The sequence below is a fragment of the Nannospalax galili genome, unplaced genomic scaffold (genome assembly GCF_000622305.1).
Source record: "Nannospalax galili isolate Female #2095 unplaced genomic scaffold, S.galili_v1.0 scaffold1833, whole genome shotgun sequence".
In the NCBI taxonomy this organism is placed as follows: Eukaryota; Metazoa; Chordata; class Mammalia; order Rodentia; family Spalacidae; genus Nannospalax; species Nannospalax galili.
Genome location: NW_008332591.1, coordinates 271,773 through 297,842, shown reverse-complemented (window position 1 = coordinate 297,842; position 26,070 = coordinate 271,773). Strand labels below are relative to the sequence as shown.

The following is a 26,070-nucleotide window of genomic DNA, read 5'->3' as shown; positions in this document are numbered from 1 at the left end:
AGGTATGGCAAGGTTTTAGAAAAGGGAGCAGAGTTAGAGCTGGCCCTGAACTTTGGTGAGGAGCCATCTGCAGGACAGAACAGTCTCCGACCATCTTCTGAGTATCTAAATGCCAGCCTTTGGTGCTTTAACTCAGTTCTACCACTTTTTTCCCTCTATGTGCTCATTTTTCCAGTTAATCTTTCTTGAGATATAATTTTCACATAAAACACCAATTTTTCAAGCAGTTTGATGAGTTTTGTCAAATGAATATGCCTGTGGAAACCACTCCACAATCAAAACAGAAAAATCATCATTCTACAAAGTTCTCATTCTCTGCTATCAATCCCCATCCCAACTTTCTATCTTGACATTGAGTCCTCTGCTTTCTCTCATGATGGATTCACTTGGCATAATTCTAGGAATGAACCATGTAATATAAGATCTACTCTCTTTGTATCTGCCTTATTTTCTTGGCAGACTGTCACCAGATTCTTTCATCTTTTGAATGCCTCAGTAGTTCGTTATTTTTGATTGCTGAGTAGTATTCCACTCCCCCTAACCCCATCCCTCCCACTATGCTGTTTATCCTTTCTCTGTTGGCAGTAGTTGGGTGGTTTTCAGTTTGGGGCTATTATGGGGGATATGATCAATAAAGATTTTTATAAACATCTGTGATCAAGTTAGTGTTCTTCTGTTTTGTATTTTTATTTTATATTTTAATTTTTATGTGTATGACTGTATTGCCTACATATGTGTAAGTGCACTGTGAAATGCGTGAAGAGGTCAGAAGGCAGGATTGAATTTCCCTGGAACTGGAGTTAAGGACAGTTGTTGGCCACCATGTGGTACTGGGATTGAACCTGGGTCCTCTGCAAGAGGACCATAAATTCATATAAACTGTTCTAAGAAATTCCACAACTGATTTCCAAAGTGGCCATTGCATTTGACATTCACATTAGACATGCAGGAGAATTCCAGTTGCTCCACCATCATCAACAGCACCTGGAATCACCAGTTTCTCCATTCCAGCAATGAAATGGGCAGCCTTGAAAATGCACTTATGGCTGTTTCCCCTTCGTGCCCTTCCCTCTGTCATGGTCAACAGTAGTGCCCTTCATTCACAGGCTGTGGACAGCAGATACACTTGCCATGACTGTGTGTGACTGGTCTGTGTTGCCTCTGACCATCAGACTCTATTGTCCCTCCAACAGAATTGCCTACTGTTACATTTTCAGTGATGTTGTTACTTAGCTATTCTAAATGGAAGGTAGATTATGACCAAAAGATGGTCACAACTAACAAAGGAACCCAAATTAATATGTATTGAGCAAGCACACAAGGTAATTAGCCAGTCTGCTGAGTGTATAATCAACAATTGAATCTAGTAAATTTTATGCTGTATGGACACCTTGTAAAGATTAAATCTACTTTTTAATTTACTTAATAAAATGTGATGGGTATTTACACATCAATCTGCCCCTCTAACCTATTGAGTTGTCCTTCCAAAGACTGTTAGATGGCGAAGGTGTTTATGGGTTTAAGCTCCTGATCAGGAAGCAGTCCTCTGACTTCCCATTCCATCAATAGTTCATCAGCCCTGGCTGTGGTAAGTAACATCAATTTAAATATTCCTTCCTCAGACATGATGTCATGGTAAAGAAAAGCACAACCAAGTTGCAGTGTTACTTGGCAATCGCTAAAGCAAGCTAGGGTTTATGTATGATGCTATGCAGAGAAGAAATCCAAGAGGAAAATAGGATGCTTAAAGGACTTGTTCCATGACTATGCAGTCAAAGGGAGAGTGGAGTCTAAGATTTGTAAGACTCTAAGAAAGTTATTTTTCTTCCAAGGCAAGTAATTTCATTTTTTAGGATATTGGAGTCTTGATTTCTTTTCTGAGTTCAGTCATCTTGGAAAAGAGTATAAGAATTCTTAAAGGTTCTTGTTAAAACCCAACCGGCATTGTAATGGAGCCTATCCACCTGATTCCAGTTACCAGTGTAGACATGTGGATGTGAATTCTAGAAGCACTGTGAGCCTAGATGGTGTGGCCTAGTATGTAATCTCATCAGCTGCCCCAAGTTTTTTCTCAGAGGAAGAGAACTGAAATGGCAAAACTAACTCCATTTGGTTCTACCTGACTTTTGCTTTACCCTGTGCTTTTGCCAGGCTGTTTCCACTGCAGCCAGTCAGGCAGAACATCTCATGCAGGCAGGTTCAGGGAGTATATTGTTTCTACAATATTAGGGAACTTACAAGTAGCCAGGTAGCATGTCCAGATAGCATGTCTTCCCTTCCAGCTATACCTGCATCTCTATGGAGCCCATTGTTTGTGCATTCTGAGAAACTTGTTTTTTCCTAATCAAAGCCTTTTGTTAATTGAAAAGCTCTTTGTTAACTGACCTGCCCCTGGTTTGGCATATGGTGATTTGATTTGACTATAGTTATTTGCTTTGTCTCTGACATGATGTAATTGTGGTTTTAAGTTTTATACACCATGCTCTGCTTCTCCTGGGGGTTGAGAGTTCTCTTGGGCATTTACCCCATCTCTGACTGCTGACTTGCTAGCTAGCTAATAAAGGACTCCTAATTCGACCATCACTATGTGGCATTCCTCTGAGCAGTTTCCTTTGATATTACAGGACTTTGGAAGTACTGAAACATTTGCCTTCTATTCCTAAACTGCAATTCTTTTAAGTAAACACAGAACTCTGTCTTTGATATTCTCAGTTTAATGATTTCGGTATGTTAATTTAGAAATTATGTTCAAAACTGTTTACCCAAGAAGGAAAGACAAAGCAGAAATGTAAGCTATTTCATGAAACAATGCTGTGGTTCCATATAGAAATTTAATATACTATAAAAAGCAGCATTAGGAAAATGTTATTTATGTTTTTAAAGAAATACTGACAATCACAAAAATATATATATATATAAGCATTGGCAAAAAAAACCACATATAAATCTAAAACATATCTGGCCACACAAATTGGGCTATTTTATCAAAGGAACATGAGGTTGTAACTGGAAGTGTGAAGGAAAAGCACGTTCCTTTCTATGCCAGAAGGAAAGGCTAATGCAGGTGCTTCTATGAAGGCAGATGTTCTCTTATAATGCATTCACTGTGAAAAGCCAAGTCTATGGACACCACTTATTGGTTGCTCCCTACATATAAATATAGATTGTTTTTGAACCCGACAATAGCTTTCTTTGTTAGATGCTGGTGATGTTTTATAGAAGAGGAAACTGAGATTTCTAAAGGTGAAGTGACCCATGTGGGACAGCACAGCTAAGTCTTGCCTGCCTGTGGCCTGGTAAGCCTCAGTCAAAGCCTGTACTCCTTCCTCTGGGCAGGTTCAGCAGCCTGGGAAACACAGGTGCTCTGGCTGGGAGTGTAGCCACACTGAGATTCCCAGCAGAAGCCTGCACTTTAGAGCTGACGGTCCCCAGTGGAGACCATCAGCATCTGTTCACTGCAACACATCCCACTTACATTTTCTGGGGTTTACCTGTGTAAACTTATGATATATTTCTACTTTAGAAATTATTTTCTAGGGGTCTAACAGTACTTGAAATTTTATATTTTAAGAATAACATGGGATTGGAGAGATGGCTCAGTGGTTAAGAGCATGGGTTGCTCTTGCAGAGGACCTAGGTTTGAGTCCCAACACCACATCGCAGCTAACAACCATCTATAACTCCAGTTCTAGGGGAATCCAGTGTCCTCTTCTGACCTCTGTGGGCACTGCACAACACAGGTGCACTTACACACATGCAGGCAATATACTCATACACATAAAAATAATAAATAAATTTTTTTTGTCTTTTTGAGATAGGGTTTCCCTGTAGCCCCAGCTGACCTGGAACTCGCTTTGTAGACCAGGCTGGCCTTGACCTCACCTCCCAAGTGCTGGGATTAAAGGCAAGAGCCACCATGCCTGGCATAAAATATCTTTTAAAAAAGAATAACATAATACTGCTTGATAGCTGGCATCGCCTGAGGGCACATCTCAGATGGACTCGTCTACAGACTGTCCTTTGCTTCACAGAATTAATTCTGGTGACCTACAGTACCACCACTTAGCTCTTCTCAGAAGTGTTCCTTTATATAATAATATTTTTATTTGCTCACTACAGCTCCACGAGGCCACCTGACAGAGCTGGGCTTTACCTGTGTCTGTACTCATAATCACTTTCCTGCCCTTTTTGCACTGTGAGCCAGGTGCAGAGAGGCTGAGGGCATGGGGAGAGGAACACAGGATGGTCCTCATTAGCCAGAGGAGGGACCTATCTATCCCCATGTGCTGACAAACAGGGAGGACAGGGCTCAGGCTGAAAAGCTGGAAGCCTCCTGCTGGCCCTCACAGGATGGCTTCCTGGGTTTATTTGTGCTGGTTGGCACCACCAGGCTGTTTCATATATTCCACAAAACAGGCTGAAATACCAGCACCTGGGAAAGATTTTGTGATTTTTCTGTGGCGCTGCTTCTGTGTATCTTAAATGTGCAAAGCAGTACATCTTTATCAGAGTTTTAGAATAAAGTACCTTCTAATTAAATCCGTGATTGATATGAAAATAAGTGGGGGTGGCAGGTGCCTTGGAAAATGAGGGAAAATGCAAAAGGTGCTCAGCAGGTTAGGAAAAGGAGAGAACATAGAAAGAGCAAAATTCTGTAGAGAAATTCATTTGAGAAAGAGAATCTCTCCACATCTGCAAAGGCAAACAGATGAGGCCTGGACCATACACATGGGCTGGAAGTGTGCCGAGATGGACATGGAAACTCTGAGGGCCACAAAGGGCATGGTGAGCCCCCAGCCACAGTCTGAGAGTTTTGGGAGGGGCCTCGGGAGTCTTGTCTTGCCCCTGTACTGGCTGGCATCTTGCTGAGAAATGCACATCTTAGAATAGCTTGAAGAGAAATTAAATCAGTCATTTTAAGGGTTCACTCCATCGGAATCTTGTGGAGCACTGTTAAAAGCTGGATCAACAAGTAGGGCCCTGAGCACTCTATCAGTTTGAGGTTTAGACCCCAATTTGCAGTTCTCTGAAGTTTTCAGTGTGACTGCTGCTGGTTAGGGAACAGGCAGGTTTGAAAGATTCTCTTAGAAAATGGGTAAAGAGACTGGGGAGGCAGGGGCAGGGGCAGGGGCAGGGGCAGACAAATCTCTGGAAGTTCAAGGCCAGCCTGGTCTATATGGTGAGTTCCAGGCCAGCTAGGGCTACATAGTAAGACTCTGTCTCAAAAACCAAACCAAACCAAACAAACACTAGGGTTTCCAAACAAACAAACAAACAAACAAACAAACAAACAAAAAACCCCAAGGGTAAAGAGTGGTTTGTTATGTCAGACAAGAGGAACCAAAGCCCACTATGCAACAGGAACCAGTTACTAACGAATTAATTTGGAGACTATAATGAACACCAGTCTTATTGAAGGGCTCTTGTCCTATGGACAGAAGGCCCAGGTACTACATTTGTTGAACAGTTTTGGGAGTGGATGTTGAAAATAGTCTGAGGACCTGGGGGAGATTAAAAAAATCTCTTTGAGTGATTTGAAAAAGCAAAGAGGAAGCTACCCTTCGGCAGGGCTCTGGAAACTTGTTCCCTGCAGCTCTACTTCATGATACTGAAACACCTCTTTAACCTAAGGAATGAGAAGAACCCCACACAGAAGGCTCCAGCACACGTCCCGTGTGCAAGGGAATAAGCAGGTCAGAAATGCAGTGGCTTCCAGAGCGAGAGGGAGGGAAGCAACTCCGCTCATGCCAGGCACTGTGGGAATGTGAGCAGAGTTAGAATGAGAGAAATCTTTACTGGTGAATTCCAATCTCAGGTGGGAGACCAGAGCATCACAGACAACCGTGGCGTGAGCACAGCAGGGGCACACAAGGGACGGAGCTGGATTTTAAGCATAGAGCAGAAAAAGAGGACTCAGGTGCAGCCGAGATAATGAGGTGGGAGAGTGTAGGGAGCAGAAGGGGTTGAAATTTGGACGATACCAATGGAGAAGACAGCACTGGGCCTTGGTCTTCTCCTGCTCTCTGACAGGTGCTAATTTGGGACATCCTGGCATATGACAGAAGACATTGGAAAGCCACAGAGTACCTGGGCTGGACTTCCCCAGAAGCATGACTCTAGCCTGCTGCAGCCTTAGATTGAAATAGGACAATGCAGTAGCAAGAAATGAACATCCTGACCGATTGACTCATCATAGGCTGAGTCTGGGTCTGTATGGATGAGGCTGAATCCATTGGGCTGGACCCTGCTTTTCATGTGTAGACCCCTGATGATGATATAGTTTGATGAAAATGAACAGAAACATGGGAAAAGAAAGCAGAGGGGAGGGAGTAAGACTGAGAGGCCTCGAAGAGCAGAGATTCCACACAGGAGGGATAGTGGTCCATAGCTCACAGGACGGACAGGATGCTGTCAGTCAGGGATCATAGGAAAAGGTATCCCAGGGTACATGGTGTACAGAGAACATCAGCTGAACATGGTCAGGGGTGACAGGATGAGGTGGAAGAGGTGAGATGCCCAGATACAGGGCTGGAAGGTCAAAGGCTTGGGTTCAGTATCATCCACATGTGTTTCATCCACTTAGGGAAACCCTGTGCCATCTTAGAGTCAGTGTAGAGAAATGCTTCGTTTGTATGTCATTGTGCATGGCTCCAAGAAAAAACTGGGAAATAGTAATTCAGGACAGACCTGAGAAGGGAAGTTGAGTTTTAAAACTGAAAACCAAGTGCATTTTTATATTTCTTTGAAAAACAATTGATTGGGGTAATCACCTAGCATTTTAAGAAAGCCGATTTGACTAAGTTGCTTCTGGTTGGCTTTCTGGTAGCATCAAGGTTATGTTTAGAAGAAAATATGAGCGCTTTGCTTTTGAAGGCCACTTATGGACGTCTCTGCATATTATGACGATGACATTTAAGTTTTTAAAATGTCAGTGTTTGACTTTACAAGTTGTAACGTTTTCTTTTCAAACTTCCTTCATGACACAGAAGTTCCCCTTACCATTTGTTAGGATTTAATCAGGAAGAAAAAAATATACTAAAAAATGATGTCTTTGTGGCTTATGAAGAGATCATTAGTTCAATCACAGGACAACCAGGGGAAAGCAAGCCTGTGGGAGCAGTTCTCTGATTTTTACTGAGTCTCCATAAGCCAAGGTAGCCTCAGAGCCCCTGGCAGGGTACAAAAGGTTACTAAGCTCCACTAAATATTTTTAATTTTTATGCACATAAAGATCTTTCTCTCTCTCTCTCTTTTTCATACAGTTCATTCATTGGTACAGTAGTGGCACTTTTATCTTGGGGGCAATCAACAGTTATCCAACTTCTACATTCTTACAGTGCTCATCAAGGCTCTCAGATGTGGTAGATACTGCAGAGCTTTGTCGAGACTATTGGATCCTGGTGTACTTTTGAAAATACTGTTCTATTTCACACAATAACTTTGAAAGTTTGTTGCAGCCTTTTGTCACTGGGTTAACTCATCCCGAAGAGTGGTGGAGATTCCATCCTAGATGTTCCTCAGGTTCCTTCAGTTAGTGTTAGGGAGATTTAAAAGGTGTTATTATTACTATTTAAAAAAAAATTAAAGTGACTCACTCCAGGTCATCTGATCTAAGTTTTGTATTTCTAAAAGTGGGTTTCCTTCCAAGTAGGGGTTAGGGACTCTGCTCCTGTAATTTATGACACAGTTTTCTGTCAGAACTATGCTCTTGTGAAGTCCAGCATTTGTCACAAATAACTTGGAAAAAAAAAACTGAGAAATTTCTCTCCTGAATGATAGAAATCCTTTATTTTTTTAGTGGTTGCCCATATTTTATTTCTTCAATGTAAAGGGTAATATTTAAAGAAAAAAACTGAAGACCACTATTCTTATACCTCTGGTTTTAAGCTTTCACTTTTGACTGGGAGCTTTATGATTAGAGTTGTAGCTTTTATATCCACGACTCAGATTCGCACATCTCTTGTTTTACCCAACTTCTGACCTTAACTTCTTGTTCCAAAGTGTTTCAACTGCCAAAAAGCAAACTCATCTGTTTATTTCTGCCATTTCCCTGATATTTCTGGCCAGGTTCACCATTGGGTTCCTGGACCTTTCTGGAAGCAGGATAGACTCTGGCTTTGGGTGAACAAAAGGCTTAGTGCCTGCTGTGACCTGGAGGTGGGGGCTGTTTTCCAAATTCTTTTCAGCTACGCTCTTGAATTCTCAGCGTATGCTCACGCACATGAGAGGTGCATGCACAGATACCTACATGGGGATCTCTCTTTGGGATGTTTGCTGTAACTGACAAGAGTCTGCCAGGTACAGCCCAGGTGGGAAGTTTCCAGCCTGCTGTGAAGAGCAGGTGGTGGTGGTTATACCAGTGAATGGTCATCTGTTCCCTCAGCAATAGTGAGATTTCATTCCAGAGAGTCACAGCATGAGAAAGCTCTGGAAGTGTGTCTGGGGGTTTGGGAGAGACTGTGGACTGATGACTACTGTGGGCAAAGAATTGAAAAGTGGCCCCATTCCTTGATCAGGCCTTTTTCCTAGATCACAGTTACAATGCCTAAAATTTGGAGCTACAATTTTACGTAACAGCATTAATCTATCCACCTACATACCCAATGTGAAATTCATGGTGTGTGTGAGAGCTTCTTTCTATCAAATGCTAATGATTTTTAACAAATTCATCACCTTTTTGGCAATTTACAGCTTGGTTTTGCTGACAGAAATAGTTTTTAGCAGATTGTGAGAAAAGAGGCAGATCTCATTTTTCTCCCAGGAGGTAATTATGGAACAGGTAGAAGTAGGGTTTAACAAGCCAATGGGAGGGCAGGCATGGTGGCACATGTCTCTAATCCCAGCACTCAGTAGGCAGAGGCAGGAAGATATCTTCAAGTTCAAGACAGCCCTGGTCTACATAAGGAGTTCCAGGCCAGCCAGGGCTGCATAGTAGACAAATCTGTTTTGAGACAGGTTTCACAGCAACAACAATAACAACAAAAGAAGCCAGTGGGGCAGGGCATGGCAGCATATGCCTTTAAGCCCAGCTCTTGGGAGGCAGAGACAGTCAGAACTCTAGGAGTTCGAGGCTAGCCTTATTGACACAGAGAGCTACAGGCCAGCCAGGGCTACATAGGGAGATCCTGTCTCAAAAAACAAACAACAAACAACAACAACAACAACAACAACATATATATATATGTATATGCTAACAAAGTAGAGGTGTTTGCATCTTTGGGGGAGCCATTTAAAAGGCAGAGAATCAAATAGACCATTCTAAGTAGCAAAAGAAGTAAGTACTACAACAGATGGGAAAGCTCCTAATGGTAAGTATCTCAGGAACCTCTTCCGGTCTGGGGTCCAGCTGGGAACAGTGGTTACACAGACCAAGATTTAGACTTAGAGTGGAGAGACAGAGGTCTTAGTTTCCAGGACGTGCATTTCATTCTTGACTGGTGTTCCAGGCCATCTTCCTTTCTTGCTCAACACTCTCATAAGCCCCTTCACTTTTTCCTCATGACACTCACTGTAGATCTTAGGTTCTTATCTGAAAAAGTCTTTGATGAGCATGTATCTTCCTTGCTACGTTATAAACTTCATGAAAGAAGAGCTTGTGGTGTCTATCTTTCCCACCAACACAGCTAGCTTCCAGGTACACTGTCTGACACATGGTTGATGGCCAATAAATATTTCTATTAAACAGATTTATTTTTTTTTGATATGAGATCTCCCTGTAGTCCCGGCTTACCTGGAACTTGCTATGTAGACCAGGCTGGCCTTGATCTCACAGAGTTCTACCTGCCTCTGCCTCCTGAGTGTGCTGGAATTAAAGGTGTATACTACCACACCTGGCTTAAATAGATTTTTTTATATTAACTGAACAAGCGAGTGGATTTCCATACACAGCCTCTGAGTGTTGCCAAAATGCACTGTCTTCATAGTTAGACCAGAAGCTAAATGCAGGTAATGGCTGAGGTCTCTGGAGGGATTTTTCTGCATTGCTATAATAAATGAAGATATTGGTACTTCATTTTTCATTTGTTTTTGCATTTATTTTTGCTAATTGCTTTATATTCTCTAGCCTTCCGACAACACACACGCCCTATCATCAGACACATGGTCCCTGCCACCTTCACCGCTCCAACCTTAAGTTTGGGTATCAGCTTTGCCCAACTCAGACTTTTGACTCATCCAGTTAACAGGATACTTGTTTCAAAGTGTTTAAAGCAAATGATCCACAATTTAAAACATTGTAGCCAAGTGGATGTTTCTCCACTGCTGTGCCTGATTCATCTCTAAAGCATCTGACACCTGTTCTGGAATTCTTGTGTTAGATGATCACACTCCAGGTCCCTCTCCTGCTTATTCCTCCACCTCTTCTTTCCCCCTTCCTCTCTCATTCCTTTTAAGAGTTGGAATTTTGCCAGGTGACTCCTGGATCTTGCTCCTTTTCTCATTCCTCATGCTTTCTCTAGATACCTCATTTGTTTATTTTTGAGTCACAGTAAGTGGCTCCAGATTCCTGTTGTCAGCTACCTAGGAGATATACACAGTAATCCTTGCTTATGTTTGAGTATTGTCCCCTGAATGGTTTGCTTACAGTGGAAATTCCATCATTTCCGTTCAACTTTCATATTACTATCAGATTTGTTTTCTTAAAGAAAAAAAAAAGCTGAGCGTGCAACTCTCTCTTGTATAATACCCACCTTTTATGGGTCTCCAGGATGGTATCTTCATTGCTACCAGCAGCAGCAGCAGCAGCATGAATTGTGGTGTGTACCAGACAGGATTCTAGCCACAGTAGCCCTTACACACATTCTTTTTGGTAGATATTGATGTTCCCCATCCTTTTTGACTTTTACACATAAGAAAACTTGAGCATGAAGTGGGTGTGTAGCATCTGCAAGATTGTGCAGAGACAAAGCCCGTCCTTTCTGACTTGAATATAAACTGTCCACCATGTCCTCAGCCTCTTCTGTGCTCCAGTCTGGTGAATCTTGCTCTGGCCCCTCAACATCATCTCTTTCCCATTACACTACCTTTGGATCTGCTGTTTCCTCTGCCTGGACTCTTGTTATACATCATTTCCCTGGTCAGCTCTTACCCGTTAGCTAGATTCCATTCTCACTCTCTTCTGCTCTGCTACAGGACCTTTTCTGCTTTACTGGACAAGGGCTCTACTTCTATGTCCTCTTCTATGTCTACATCCATGTCCTCTTTAAGATCATAAACTCCTTGATTAGAAAACATCTCTCTTTCTATCTATTGCTTAGCATTTGGCTTGGTCTTGCTATATAGTAGACAATAAGAAATGCTTATTGAAGGGACTAATAACTACACTCTTATTAAAGTCAGGGGCTGCATTTTCCTTCTTCAGAGCCATACGTCCAACTTCCAGCATAAACACACAAGAAAAGTTCAGTTGGTATTTAACTGAAAAGATGAACTGTCATGATCGTTTTAGCAAAATTACTAAGTAGAACTTCCTACTTTTCATTCCCACATTTGTAGATAGCAGATTCAACTTGGGGGTATCTTGATCTTTAATATTTTTTAAATGGTACAGTTAAAGCATAACTTATTTTTGACATTGCTTTAAAAAAATCTGAAAATTAAGTACATTGGGTATAGATTAAGGATGCATTGTAACTGATTTTTGGGCCACTGGATCTTTTAGAATTTAATGTACTCCTGTTTTTAGATTAGGAAGCTATTTGTGTTTCACTTATAGTCACTAAAAATGAGAAATACATTTATGTGTCATTTTATAAGTACTGATATGTTAGGTTTAGTGAGATCAAATATTTTGTAATGTAAAGTTTGCTTTTCATTGAGAACAAAGAAGAGAAAGGAGATAAAGAGAAGGGTATTGTGCTGCCTGCCTTGTTTTGGTACTCTTACCTGCTGGCCTGGCTTGATGGGGGACAGCGTGATGCCCTGGGTGTTGATCACAGGCAGGATCTGGTTCCCAATGACTGTGGCAATGATCTGGCCCTGGGCATTGGTCAGGAGCTGGGGCGTGATAGGCTGTACTTGAAGGCCCTGAGTGCTGCTTGCTGCTTGGCTTGATGGCCCCGGGTTAGGCATTAGCGGAATGGTCCCAATAATCTGTAAGAGACAGGCTCAAAGGTGAGAAGCCAGCTTAACACAGGGTCTGTTCTCACAAATGAAGATTATGTAGTATATTGTGATGAAGAATGCTACCAAGAGCCAGTTCAGAATCTATGAGCAGTTAGGGTGTGGGGCATAAAATAAAGTGGCAGCGTGTGAGCATTCAAAGACAAGAAAAGCAAACACAGTGAGCCCACCAAGGGAAGGGAAAAGCAGCTTACATAAAAACAAAACCAAGTATTGGTAAAGGCACAAATATGCACTTTCTTCCAGGGTTTTCTCTCAGAAACAAAGGAAGGATGGATTTTCTCAGCACTTAAGAACTTTGCTGTCATCTTTTCCTCTTCTCCTCCCCTGCCATCCTACTCATTGTCAAGGATAGGGGCAGCTTCCCAATACTTGCCCCTGGCAGGATTAGGGTCCTCAAGCAAGCATCTTATCATGCACATGGTTGAGAGATTGGGCTCTGGCGACAGGGAGACAGGATGCCATTCCCAGCCAGGTCACCAACTAGCTGTATTATACTTGTCAAGATGTTTCACCTTTCTGAAGGCTTCAGAGAATTAGGATTGCAGATAAATGCTAAAAATGCTTCACACAGAGGGGATGTAACAACTTGAGGCTTGAAATCAGAAAAAAATTACATTTTTTAATGATGTGTTTTAAACTTGGACTTAAGAGGGTGTTGGGGCTCTGTGGGAGTGGGCAGGACAGGGCCTGTGCCTCTAGTGGCTTCTGTCTTCAGTGAGGGAGTCATGCTGAATGACCACAGGAGGCACCTGGTTAGATCTGGTTACTGGTTGGTTCTGATTAGACACCATAGGTATGAGCAACAAGTGTCTAGGCTGTCTATAGACTATGGAAAGTTAGATTTTGCTTATAAATTGTTAGGGACAAATTTAATTAGCAAAACCTCAGACTATGATCTGTTTCCTAATGTTCTGGAATTCCAAAGGGGTGTCACGGGCTTGAGTGCACTTGGCTGTGTTCCCCCACTAATGCTAAGCCCCACACTGTAGGCTGTCATTGAAGGCTCCTCTCCAGATATGAGCTGTGGTGGCCTGGCCTAGGAGTCACCAAGATGTAGTAATGATACTGTTGGGCGAAGTTTCATTTCATCCTGTATTCCTATAAGAACTCAGTGAACTGGGGCTTAGTCAGAGCTCCACTTCACATACCAGACCCAGAGGTGTAGAGGGAATCATTTGGGGTAGGAGATTGTAGGTGACAGAGCTGGGACTGGTGTCTAGATCTGTTCGTCCCCCAAAATGCTTGCTTTTCCATTTGCCTCCTAGCTTCTACTGCTTGACAGACATTGGCAGATGCCAGCTCTTAGACAGAGCCCCACACCCTGGTTGCAGCTTTCCACTGGATGATAAGCTGCCTGAGGAATGGGTTCACAAATGATCGTGCTTTCTACTGCATAGCACTCACATGGGGCTTCAGGCATAAGTTCTCAGTAAATGGTTTTTCAGTGAATGACTTTAGGATTCAGTTGTGTCTGGGATTTCAGATGCAACTGAAACCAGAGGAGAAACACTGAACAGCAGCACTTGGACAGATAGTTCTGGAGAAAGCCCCTTCCTCATCTGGCATTGCTTCCACCACAGAAGTCCTGTGGGATGGCACAAATGGTGGGGCTGTGTGAGTATCAGTTGTCAGCAGAGGCGGACGAAGGCCAAGCAGTTATTGTGAGAATGGTCAGCTGCACAGTGGGAGCTGACTGGCCTGCAGATAGAACAAGCCAGCAATGTCTGTCCTTCAGTGACAGCAATGAACATGTCCCGTCAGTGCAAACAGGGTCAGGAGTCCATGTTAATAGCTCATGGTGCATAAGTACTTTATTGATGAGTGGTCTTGAATTAGCCTAAAAGCCAGTTCCTGTGACCCCCACGGGCATTGTAAGAGAGACATGGATATAGCCGACTGTCCTAGTCTACACTGAATGTAACTTCCTGTCTACGTGTGCACAGTGACGGCTTGGTAACAGACTGGGCACTCTGGCTGCCTACCCTGTCTTAGGCCTTTGCCTTCCTGCCGCTTTTGATTGGCTGCTGAAGTTCGGTACCTTCAGGTGTCAGTGCACTTAGGAGCTTGTGGGAGTAAGTAGCCGAAGAGAATGCCTCTGAGTGAGGCACAGCACATGACAGCTACAGAACACCATGTGACCAAAAGAGAGGCATCTGGTCCCATGATGATTGATGTGAGTCTGTGCTGCCTCTGTGGTAATGAGATGCACTTTCTGGGTGAAAGAAGAAACAGAAAGGCAAATGCAATCGGCTCAGCAGCCTCTCCCTTAGGAGCAATCTCACTTCCCGACACTGAGCTGTGACATTACTAAAACCCTCTCCTTTCTTTTTGCCTAGGTCTGAGCATCACTTATCACAGATAGGACGACAGTAGTATTAAAGTCAGTGGAATCTATAATGACCCCACAGAAGGAATCCTTTAATAAGAGTGTTTGATTGTGAGGTAAGGATAGGGCAGGGATGAATGTAAAGTTAGGAAGCCTTCGGTGAAGTTACACATTTTTCTTTTTTGTGCTCCTTTTGGGAGCTTGGGATTACCATGTCAGCATGCCAGACATTTGCCAGTGCATGCTGGGAAGTTTGTCATAGCTTCCAAGCATCAAAATACCTTGGTTTTAATTTGCTCCCATTTGTTGAAGGGTGGAGATGATCACACCCTGGATTGTCTAAAAATGCTATGTTGACTTCTTGTTTTCAGGCTGGTTCTGAGTCTTCTTAGCATTTCCATACATTACCCAGAACTGCAAAGACTTTGACTTCACAGAGACAGTGACAAAAAAGGAGCCACATGGTACAAAGATCTGAGACTTCTCATGTTTTTTATAAACAGTTGTCCATTTACCAATGGAAACTCTCTATTAGCACTGAGTTGTGTGCCATGGAGGATGCTAAGAAAATGCAGCTGGGACAGGCCAGAGTCAACATAACATCACATGCAAAGATTCTACCAGTTCAGAGGAAGTGATAAATGTTAAATGAGCAAGCAAGGGCTAGCTGATAAAAATCTCCAAAGCCATGTAGCATGTGCTGAAGAATGCTGGGAATGATCTATTTCAGAGGAAGGAATTATTTGGGGTAGTTCAGGAAGATTCTACAGAAGATTCAGGATCTAAGGGGGTTTTGGAGATGAATGGGATTAAGCAAAACCTGGTAAGGTGGATAGCCCAAGGGGAAGAGGCTTGGAGAAAAGTGAGTTGATCAATTTGGATGCAAGATGTTGAAATGGGCTAGCCTTGAAGAATCATATTCTATCCAGCCAAGAGGTTATGGTCATTTCTGTGTGTGTGTGTGTGTGTGTGTGTGTGTGTGTGTGTGTGTGTCTTGGGGTTGGGTGGGGAGAGATTTGAGACATGATCTCAATATATGCAAGACTGGCCTTGGACCTGGTATTTAACCCAGGCTGGCCTCAAGTTGGATCCTCCTGCCTCAGCCTCCTGAATACTGGGATTAGAAGTGTGCATACTATCATGCTTGGTGGCAAATCGGTTTTGCTGGGGGCTGGGGAGGAAGGCCGACATGGAGTCATTTCAGGTGTGAATATGACAGTATGGATACACGGTGCTCAAGTGGTAAGAGACTGCAGAGCAGACAGTTCCTGGGATGCTAGTGTGCTCATCCAAGTGTGAAGTAAAAACGCCTCATCGAATCCTTGGCACAGACGATGCAACTTGATTCATTGACTTCCACTTCAATCCGCAAAGCACAGCCCTACTCCATGCCTAGCTTGCAACATTAGAAATTTTTGAGTGAAATTATTGCCCCATCAATCCCGCAGCAAATAGCTCAAGCACCGTTTACAATGATCTCTGTCTTTGCCCTGGCTCCCCACCTGTCTCTGATGAATGCTTTAAGCAGGCTGAGGCCCATACTGGTATTATAATGATAATGTGTGACTTGAAAGGGTTCCTGCTTCTTTATAGGAGACTTATTTGGTTGCTGCCCTTCAAGTCTGCATGACTCTTTCCTTAGAAGAGTTAAGGGCAAGAACCACAATTGGGGACTAAAGTTCATGTGACAAGAGCAACTAAAACAAAGCAGCGACAACAACAACCAAAGAAAACCAAAAACCTAAAAAGCAAACATTCGAATGATTAGCACGCATATTTCCATAAGAATTTAGGTGACTTATATCTAGCTGGGACTATAGTTGAGCAACAAATTATTGAGATTTATTTTGTGACCATGGCAAGCTTTGCAGTTCAAGGCCATGTGGTTCCTTTGGGTCCTCAGGCTGTTGTTACAATACCTTCCTCAGGCTAGCTGAGGCATTTACAGGGATGAATTAGGACAGAAGGAGGGAAGTGTCCTGAATGTATTCACCGTTAACATGCTGCAGTCTTAGGCACATGTCAGAGAAGCCCAGGCACTCAGACAAGTCATTTGACTTGTTACAGTCTGTGATATGCTGTTAAACTCTGCCACAAGAATGTGATTGCAGATGTCACATTGACAAGTAATTTTGCTGCCATACCTTAAAGAACAAGGAAACACGTCAATGCTGTAAACCGGTGACTTCTCCAGGTCTTTCAATGCATTAGCAGAGACACTTCCTTTCCAAATATTTGTGTAACCCCAGCACTTTTTGGTCAAGTGACTTTTGTTAACACTAGCTTCTCTCTGTCCATACTTGAACAAAGAGCTCATAGCTTTGGAGAGCTAAGGAGCTGGTGAGGAACTATCTCTGAAAGTAGCTAGTCACATTCTGTTTTTCTGGTCTGACCATAGTGATTCTCCCCTACCTCAAGTGATGAATTTTTTCTTTTGCTATATGATACATTCATTCCAGATCTCATTATTCTTCAGTGTTTAAAGCTAAATTTCTTGGAGTTACTTGGCATCTCTGATTAGGACATTTATTCTAGAAAGGACAAAGAAATACCAATATTTCACAACCAAACATCATTTTCCCCGAGATAGACATTTGTGCCCTCTTGTATCTGGCCACATACAAGATGGCAAACAAGAGAAGAGTGAGTGTTGAGAGGGATTCCAGCAGAGAGTCTGATTCAGAGGATGGTCAAGGTGTGAAGGGAGCAGATGGAGGTACACAGTTAGAGGAAGACACACAATGAACAAGAATGGATCCAGTCCTGCAGGTCATGGCTCTGGCTTCCTGGAGCTCTGGAAGTCCTGAGGCTCAGGAAGAAGTATTGTGCCTGATTTGCAACATCTGGCATGGGCACAGGGAGAGGGTAGGGCAGTGTGGGCTTGGGTGGCATTGTGGAAGCCCAGGATCTCAGACCAATTATCTTAAAGTGACTTTCAAGACACACATTTAATGAGAAACTGTGAAAAACCGTATTCTATCTAAGGTGTTTATTTCCATCCTTCTATGGTGGATATTTATAGGTATGTTTTGTCAGGGAATACCCTCCTACTTGATGTCTTTGGCTGTCAATTAGAATTAGAACCCCATCGGGTGTGCTAATGTTTGGGTCCATGTTTAGGAACAGAAACACATAGAACAACAGTAAAGAACTGGAGGCACTATGATCCTTAAAACAGCACTTTCTGTAACATTATGGGAAAAAGAACTTACATGAAAATGGATGTTACAAAAACAGCAATAATGACAATAAAGACAATTTTCTCTCCTAAAATCTTCTTAAAGCCATTAAAGGAAATTCTCCTTAGTGAGTTTAAGATGTACATAGAAGAAACATATTCCCCAGTGATTAGGATTAAATCCAGGGTTCACCATGGATGAGTGGGCAATCATTAGTAGGAGATCACTAGTGAATAATATTACTTCCCAGAATCTCAGTTTGCTCATCAGCAAAATAGGAATATTGCAAGCACAAAATAAAATAGTGCATGCAAAGCACTCAACACCGCTTTACCATTCAAATAAGTGTTTGGCAAATATTCATTCATAGTTTAATTTTGTTTATATTCTTGTGTGGTAGCTAGCTCCTAGGCATTTGTACTAGGTTGCAAAAACACTTTTGGATTCTTTTTATTTGAGAGACAGTGTATGTAGCCCAGGTTGGTCTTGAACTTGCAATTCTTCTGCCTCTGTTTTCCAACTGTTGGGATTGCAAATGTGTGCCACCACACCCGGCCTTTGCATTCTTTTTAATATTAGCTTATCACCATGTAAATAATCATTAAAAGCAGAAGACAGTAGCTCACCACTAAATATGATTAAAGGTTTCTTGTCTTAGACTGTTAAGTTGGAAGCTTCATTCTAGGTATTAGGAAGGTGTTGTGTTTCAAATGAGAGTACTGGATATATAGACAAGGCCTCTGAAAACCTGTTCAACAGTTACAGAACACAGAACTCCACAACTCTGAAAGTCTGTATATATTCACCACTCCCAGGGTTTACCTGGGAGTTTTCTCCTTCCTTCATGTTAATCAAAGTGTCTAACTAAGCTTTGTCCCTTCAAATTTAGAGGTTATTGCTTTTGGAATGAGAGGAGACAGAGAGAAAGAAAGAGGATAAGGGAGGGACTATGACGGGGGGAGAGAGAGAATGTACCCCATGCCATTGTCATGAAGTGCTCATCTGCTGGAGAGGGTAGGGATGCGTGCTTCTCTGGAGTCAATGGTGTGGGTCTAGCCCACTTCAGACCTTGTGCTAGAGTACTCCTTGTAAAATAGGCTCTGGGATAGCACCAGAGAGAGCTTTAAGGATTAAATCTGGAGAAAAACCAGCTCTGAGCTAGAAGTGGGTAGCTGGAAGAGGCACATTGCCCATAGCAATATACCACTAAAAAGTCCCGGCAGGGCCTCGAGAGAACTCAGCAAAGTTTCACCCAGAGTTGGTGTGAGTCATATGTGCTTACTCTGAGGCACAGCAGGTGGCTGGGCTGTTCCTATGTCCTTATCTCCTCACCTCAACCCAAAATGTCAGAAATATTACGACTGAGCTGGGGCACAGGGGAGTCATGCCACTGGGGACAGAAAGCTCCCACTGCCCCTTTCTACAGTAGAAGCATCAGGAAGGCCACCTAGTAGGGAGTTGCTGTTGTTGAGGTGTTTCAAGTTAGCTTTGCAACTTTAAAGATTTATATTAAATTCATCCTCATAATCGTCATTGTCATCATCATTGTCATCATCAATCCTCATGTGTGTGGCCGCCCACATGACATAGCACACATGTGGAGGTCTGAGGACAACTTTGTGAAGTCAGTTCTCTCTTTCGGCCTGTGAGTTCCAGAGATCCAACCCAGGTCATCAGATTGTTAAGGCAAGTGCATTTACCTACTGGGCCATCTAGCCAACCCCAGGCTTGCAATTTTGGTTGTTGTTGGGTAACTGGAAATGTTATTTGCAATTGAAAGTGACCAGAGAAGATGTGTTACTCAAGAGTGCCCAGAGAAGTCCTGGACCACAAGCCTGGAATTTGTCCAGGGGCAGAGTAAGGATCACTGCCCTGGAGAAGTTTCAGTGGGACTGCCTTCCCCTCAAATGTCAAGTCAGCAACACTAAAAATGTGATTTCATAAGTCACCATGTCAGAGCTGTGCCACAAATATGCTTGAAAAATAGAGGAGAATAGAAAGCAAAAAGTGAAAGAGGAGAGGGAAGGGACTTAACAAGCTGCCAGAGACTTTAAAACAGTGAGCAGAATGTTTATCTTTCCCATAAACCATGAAGGCTGTTCATTTCTGAGAGGTAGCAGACACTATTCATAATACTGAGCAGTGACGTTTCAGCTGACTAAAGCCGGGCGTGGTGGTGCACGCCTTTAATCCCAGCACTCGGGAGGCAGAGGCAGGCAGGTATCTGTGAGTTCAAGGCCGGCCTGGTCTACATAGTGAGTTCCAGGAAAGCTGGGGCTACAAAGAGACCCTGTAAAAAAAAAAAAAAAAAAAAAAAAAAGGGGGGGGGATACTATTCAAATATGTGAGTTGCTGAAGTTCCCCTAAAGCTACTGAAAATATTAAAATGATAACAGGGGCAGTCAGTGCCCACCAAAGGAGACAGTCACAACAATATCCAGGAAAAGGTCAGAAGAGTCAGGAGCAACTTTGACCTGGTTGTTTGATGATTACGTTAGAAAGATTAATCTTATGAGTAGCTATAACATTTATCATGTATAATAAAGATGTACTTCTGTGGCTCTCCATTTCCTTCACGTTTACATGAAACTGTTCCAAACACCAAGCCACAGTCTTGAATACTCTTGTGTTTGTTTAGTTGTTAGAAAATAAGATTTCTATTGTATCTGCCTTTGTTTTTCAATTACAAATAATTAGGGAGACTCTGAAGCTCTTTCCATATCTTAATCAAGTATGACAGGATAAATGCTATCAGCTCCAAAGATGCCTTGCAGGAATGATTTGCTTATGGAGCACAGGCGACCCTGTCTTTGTATCACACTAGCAGCAAACTTTGCAGGAACAATTCCAAGTGTTGTTGGGTAACTGACAGGCCTCCCAGGTAAGCATCAACCCCACTGATACAATGGTCATCCTTATTGGACCTGAATCTTTCTCGGGTCCTTTGGCAAAATGAAGCTAGAGGTTGACAGTTCCTACTGCAGAAATACTACAACTGAATCTGTCACATGTTACATTCTGGGGATAAGTTTGTCTTTTTTAAATGCTTTTTAAATTTTTTTAAGAGGCACTATAATATCTGTATTTATCTGTACTTATACATTATTATAATGGTGAGCATTTCCATTTTTCTTTCATTTGAGTTCTAGACTCATGGGTTAGGAAAAATTCATCTAGTATATAATTACATAACCAAATTAAAATTAAACAATCAATGCCACATTGAAACCAGAGCCCAGGCAATGCATTCTTTTCTAGAACAAAGTATAGGGGCCCATCACTAAGACAAGCTTTAAAACTATATTAGATATATACTTGTATTATATCTAAAAACGTGTTCCAGTTTGCTTTTCTATTGCTGTGATAAAACACTAACCAGAATCAACTTGGAGAAGAAAGGGTTTATTTCATCTTATACTTCATATTCCATCATAGAGGGAAGCCAAGGAAGGAACTTAAGGCAGGAATCTGGAGGCAGGAACTGAAGCAGAGACCCTGGAGTAATGCTGCTTACTGGCTTGCTCTCTCTCGCTTACTCAGTCACCTCTTTTATTTTATTTTATTTTTTTACAGCCCAGGCCGCCTTACTCAGGGATAGTATTACCCACAGTGGACTGGGTCCTGCCACATCAATCAGCAATCAAGAAAATTCCCCACAGAAATGACTATAGGCCAATCAGATAGAGGAAATTCCTCCTTTGAAATTCCCTCTTCTCAGGTATGTTTAGGTTTGTGTCAAGTTGACAAAAACTATGACAATTACTCATGCTGTGTTGAAAAACACATTGGCAAATTTTGGATCTTAGAGGGATTCTGGGTTTCTCCATGGTGCTGGTTTACTTTCACTGAGCTCCATAGTTTTTTACTCATCTAGAAGGTGGGACAATAAAGAAGAAGAAGAGAGTCAATTTTGCAGAATATCATCTCCAGCTATTATCAAAGTTCAGTTGAGCATTTCAATAGACCACATCTGTCTTTCCATATTTCACAACTGAAATCTATTTCATGTGATGCTATTTGGAGGTGAGGTCTTCAGGAAGTGGGTAGGTCAAGAGGACAGACCCACCATGAATGAAACTAATGTTGATATAAAAGAGACCCCCCCCACTCCTCTATTTATTATCTATTGAATTCTAATTGGGATTGAAAAAAACATTTTAATCCACAGTTATTTATTACAAGTGTGAATGTGATACACCCAGAAAGCAAATGGACTCCTTTGGGCCATGAGACCTGGGTTTAAATTATTTATGTGTATGAATGTTTTGCCTACATGTATGTAGGTGTAGCATATGAATGCAACGCCCACAGAGGCCAAAAGAGGTTATTAAATCCTCTGAAATTGGAATTACAGGTGGTTGTTAGCTACCATGTGGGTGCTGGGAACCAAACCTGGGTTCTCTGCAAGAACATCCAGTGCTCTTAACCACTAAGCCATCTCTCCAGTCCCCCTCCCTCGCCCTGGTCTGGGTTTTAATTTGTATATCCTCACATTATTTTTCTTTCTGTTTATTTGAATACTACTGTTCAATGGGAGAAAATGGAACTATTTATGAGGTTGAGCTAACAAATTTCTAATTCTCTTCAGTGGTGTTAGTGTTTTCATTATATTTGACCATTAGAAAGTTGAAGGAATTTCCGTGAACCAGAAAATGATGACAAATTCCTCAAGACAGCCAGAAGACTTTCTCTTCACTGCTGATTCTGTGTTTAGCCAGTGATTACAATAACTCTGAGCTCTTCTCATTTTCTTCATTGCTGGTCATAATGTAGAATTGCAAGAACGTTTTTTTCCCTTCAAAAGAGGATCACTACTGTGGTAAAGCCATCATTTTGCAGAAAGACCACTTTGTGAGCCTTTGCACGACTTTCCCTAAGACTTTAAGTTCTATAACCAGGCAAAAAACCTCCAACATTCAGAATCTGGGAAGTATTTCTGTTTCTACTGGTTGCTACCAGATTAAGTGACTAAATCAGATTAAAGCTATTTATTGCTTGGGAGTATTCCTTGACTCACAACCATCCGGAGATGCTTTAGGAAACATTCCCCAATACAGCCTTTCATTTAGGAACTGTTTATTTTATACTTCTTCCAAAATAGGAGAAAAAAAGAGCTACAGAAAAAAAGGGGGACCAATGATCTCCAATATTCCTAATTTATTCTTCATTGAAATAGGTCCTTATGCAGTGACTAGGTGAGGACAACATTTGTCAGTCGATCAGAAAGTGCTCTGCATATTTAGCGTCTCCTGATTCTGTGTTTATACGCAATGAGTGCATCAGCTGTAAAGCTGAATTTAAATGAGGATAAACAACAAAACAAACCTCCAAGGAAAAAGGGAGGGCGGGGAATGAAGCCACTCCGAGTGCCACTAAAGATGCATCTGTTTGTCATCACCCAGGCCCACAGGATGACTCATGAGCTTTTTGTGAAGACAATGTCCATTGTTGTGGCAAAATTAAATGTATTTTGATACTTGCATGCAATGTTTATCTGTCTGCTCAATCAGAAAAAGTTATCCTCATCACTCTAACACATATTACTTTTTCAATTTCCTGTGAGTAATGTTTTCTTAATGTTCTTTAGGGTGCAACCACAGAATTTCTCATTTCTCACAACAAAGACTGCAACTCATTAGAATTATGCTGATGAGCTTTTCTCATAAAATTGCAGCCCCATTTTCATGGTTGGCCAGTCTGCACCCATACCCCAATGACCAGGACCTAGTTTTTGACAACCAGTGGTTGCTTCCCAGAGTTTTCTTATTCCTACTTTAAATGTCCCTCAATAATATGCACATTTAGTTACTCTAGCACTTCATATTTGTCATCAGGGAAGTGTGATTTATTATTGTTAATAAATCACTAACAATGATTTTCTGACTGTCCTGTTCTAAGTCCAGCGATTTATAATTTATGCTAATAGCATGAATTTTGGAATTTTTAATTTCAAAAGTTAGTTTTGAAGAATACCCTTCTCACTTCTTGCCAGTCTTGCCAGATGTAATAATTTATAAACTATACATATATATTATTACAATAATAGAGACACTGATATAATACTTAACATAAAAAATTGAGAGACTTGGTTGCAAAACCAACAACATAATCAATAACCCAGAGTTGAAAAATAATACTTCTAAAAATGCAGACCATTTCTAACAATGTCAGATCAGGCTTGATTTTGGAGAAGACGAAGCTCTCGGTATCTTCTGACATATCTAGGGTCTTCATAGTAGGAGCAGGTCTAAGTTTGCAAAACCATTCCATACTAGGCAGTGCTATGTGATCTTGTGGTCTCAATATCAAATTGAGTTTTCTGAGTCCTGACCTGTATAACATGTCATCACTTTTTGTGTTTACTTAGGTAATCTGTGTATCATGCTTTAAACATGAATATCCTTCCTCTCAAAGGTACCATCTTTTATAGTATAAACCTAAATAGTTCTTTTGTAGCTTAATGATCCTGAGAAGATTCTCACATTTAAAAGCCTTCCATTTTTAACTTCCATTTTTAACTAATTAAAATTCTTTGTGAATTTCAAGCAGACTTTTGTAGCTGTATAAATCTCTCCTTACTTTGGATTATCAAGGAAAGCTGACCAAAACGACTTGCAGATATAATGAGGGAAGCGGAGGGGTGTTTTTATTCTAGGGCATTAGTGGAAAGCAAGAGAACTTAAAGGAACCCAGAAGTTAATATCTTTCTCTGGTCCCACCTTTGGTTAAATTAAATACATTTTGTGATGGAGAAAAGCCATGCTGTCCAGCAGCCTGTAGTCATGTTGGGGAAGCAGGCCAGAATGAATCACCTCACCTGCTGCTGTGTTAATCTTGAGATGACAGGGTTGCCCATCTTGTTAATGGTGTGGACAACAGACCCCAAATTGCCACAGGGGCCTTTCCTGCGTGTTGGACGAATAGTGGTTTCAGGACAGATATGGTCAAAGGAAAAGGTGGAGCAGGGCATGCTTGAGACTTACATAGTAAATGACTCGCTATGTGAGGCCCAAGTGTTTGGCATCCTTTATTATGTTCATTCTTTACATTAACTGAAAAATGTTAAAGGAACCCAAAGAAAACTAAGCAATCGATAACTGCCTTTTTGATTTGATAAGGTAATACTGGATGGCACGTTAAAGCATTTCCACATAAAACTTTAATATATGAAATAGGCCTTATAGACTAGCCACCCTTAGAGGATTTGGTGCACACACACATTTGTGGAATTCCTCCTACATGGCAGGTTCTGTATTAGGCATTTATACTAGGCATTTAGATATGTTTACAGCAACTTTGCCCAAAGGAAATCTGGGCTTTGAGAAGCAGTAACATCTGGGTTTAAATCTAGGCTCTTTGATTCATTCTGTGGTTCTGGAAAGTGGGTTAACTTTTCCAAGCCTCTAGTTCACCCATCAGTTGTGAATTGGATTAACAGTGTAAGAACATTGTGGGAATGAAATGAAATGCTGAGTTAATGTAAAATGCACACTGAACAGCATAGTAGCATACATGACATACTTTATTCAGTCATAGATTTTATTGCTGTAAGATGTTCATTATGTGCCAGGGGCTGTCTTGATTCTCAGGATAACTCAAGAAGAAAGCAAAAAGTTTCACATTGTCAGAGGATGTGATGAGGAACATTCTCTGGTATCAGATGAAACTGAGCTTGGATTCTACAATTTCTTAATCTGTACAGTGGGCATAGGGTACATTGTGAGACAGTAGAAGAGATGCAGTGATGTAACATGTTGAGGGCTAAGTACTGATTGGCACTTAGTGCCACTTATCAATTTTATTAGTATTCTAGTACTAATCCTTCCAATGACACTGAAGACAAGATATTTTGGCATTTTATAGAAGAAAAACCTGGCTGAGGGGGATGAGATGCTTTGCCTGGATTGCAGAGGTGCACTGGAATGGAGTCAGGGCTTACTTAGGCCCCTGTCAGATTTGAGAATCTGAATTTTTATCCTGGATTCCCTTCCGTGTGAGGACACAGCCATTCTCTGCTGCCTGTGTTACTTAAATGAAGCTGGATTACTGTGAATATCTGTTGGCCAAGTGTCTGATCCAGGAACTGTACCACTGTGTATCTGTGCCTTGCTTAATTAATGCCATTTACTTGTAAGTAGAAAACTGCATCACAGTTTGACTTTACTGTAATATCCTGAACTTTCCAATTAATACCAGCTTCTCAAGATCTATTTATTGGAGATGGGAAAAATTAGGCAACAAAAAAGGGGCAATTTGGAGCAATGTTCTATAGCTAAACATGGGATCATCCAGAAGCCTTCTTCTCTGTAGATCTGAACTTGAATCTTGACGCTCCTATTGCTCTGAGTTGTGACTTTTCCATTTATCTCTATCTCTGATCTATTCCTCATTTCTCCCCTTCCTTCCTTCCTTCCTTCCTTCCTTGCTTCCCTGCTTCCTTCC

At 41.7% G+C, this 26,070-nt stretch overlaps 1 protein-coding gene across 1 annotated transcript in view; it reads right to left on the bottom strand.

The window, feature by feature from the left end:
• Positions 1–24,598, bottom strand: part of LOC103729443 (POU domain, class 6, transcription factor 2-like) — a 40,193-nt gene extending 15,595 nt beyond the window's left edge. Inside the window, exons 1-2 of the mRNA XM_008827514.1 lie at positions 24,446–24,598; positions 11,884–12,090 (exon numbers count right to left, since the gene is read on the bottom strand). Coding sequence (XP_008825736.1) covers positions 11,884–12,090; positions 24,446–24,598 — 360 coding nt within the window. The remainder of the gene's footprint in view (positions 1–11,883; positions 12,091–24,445) is intronic.
• Between the last annotated feature and the right edge of the window lie 1,472 nt (positions 24,599–26,070).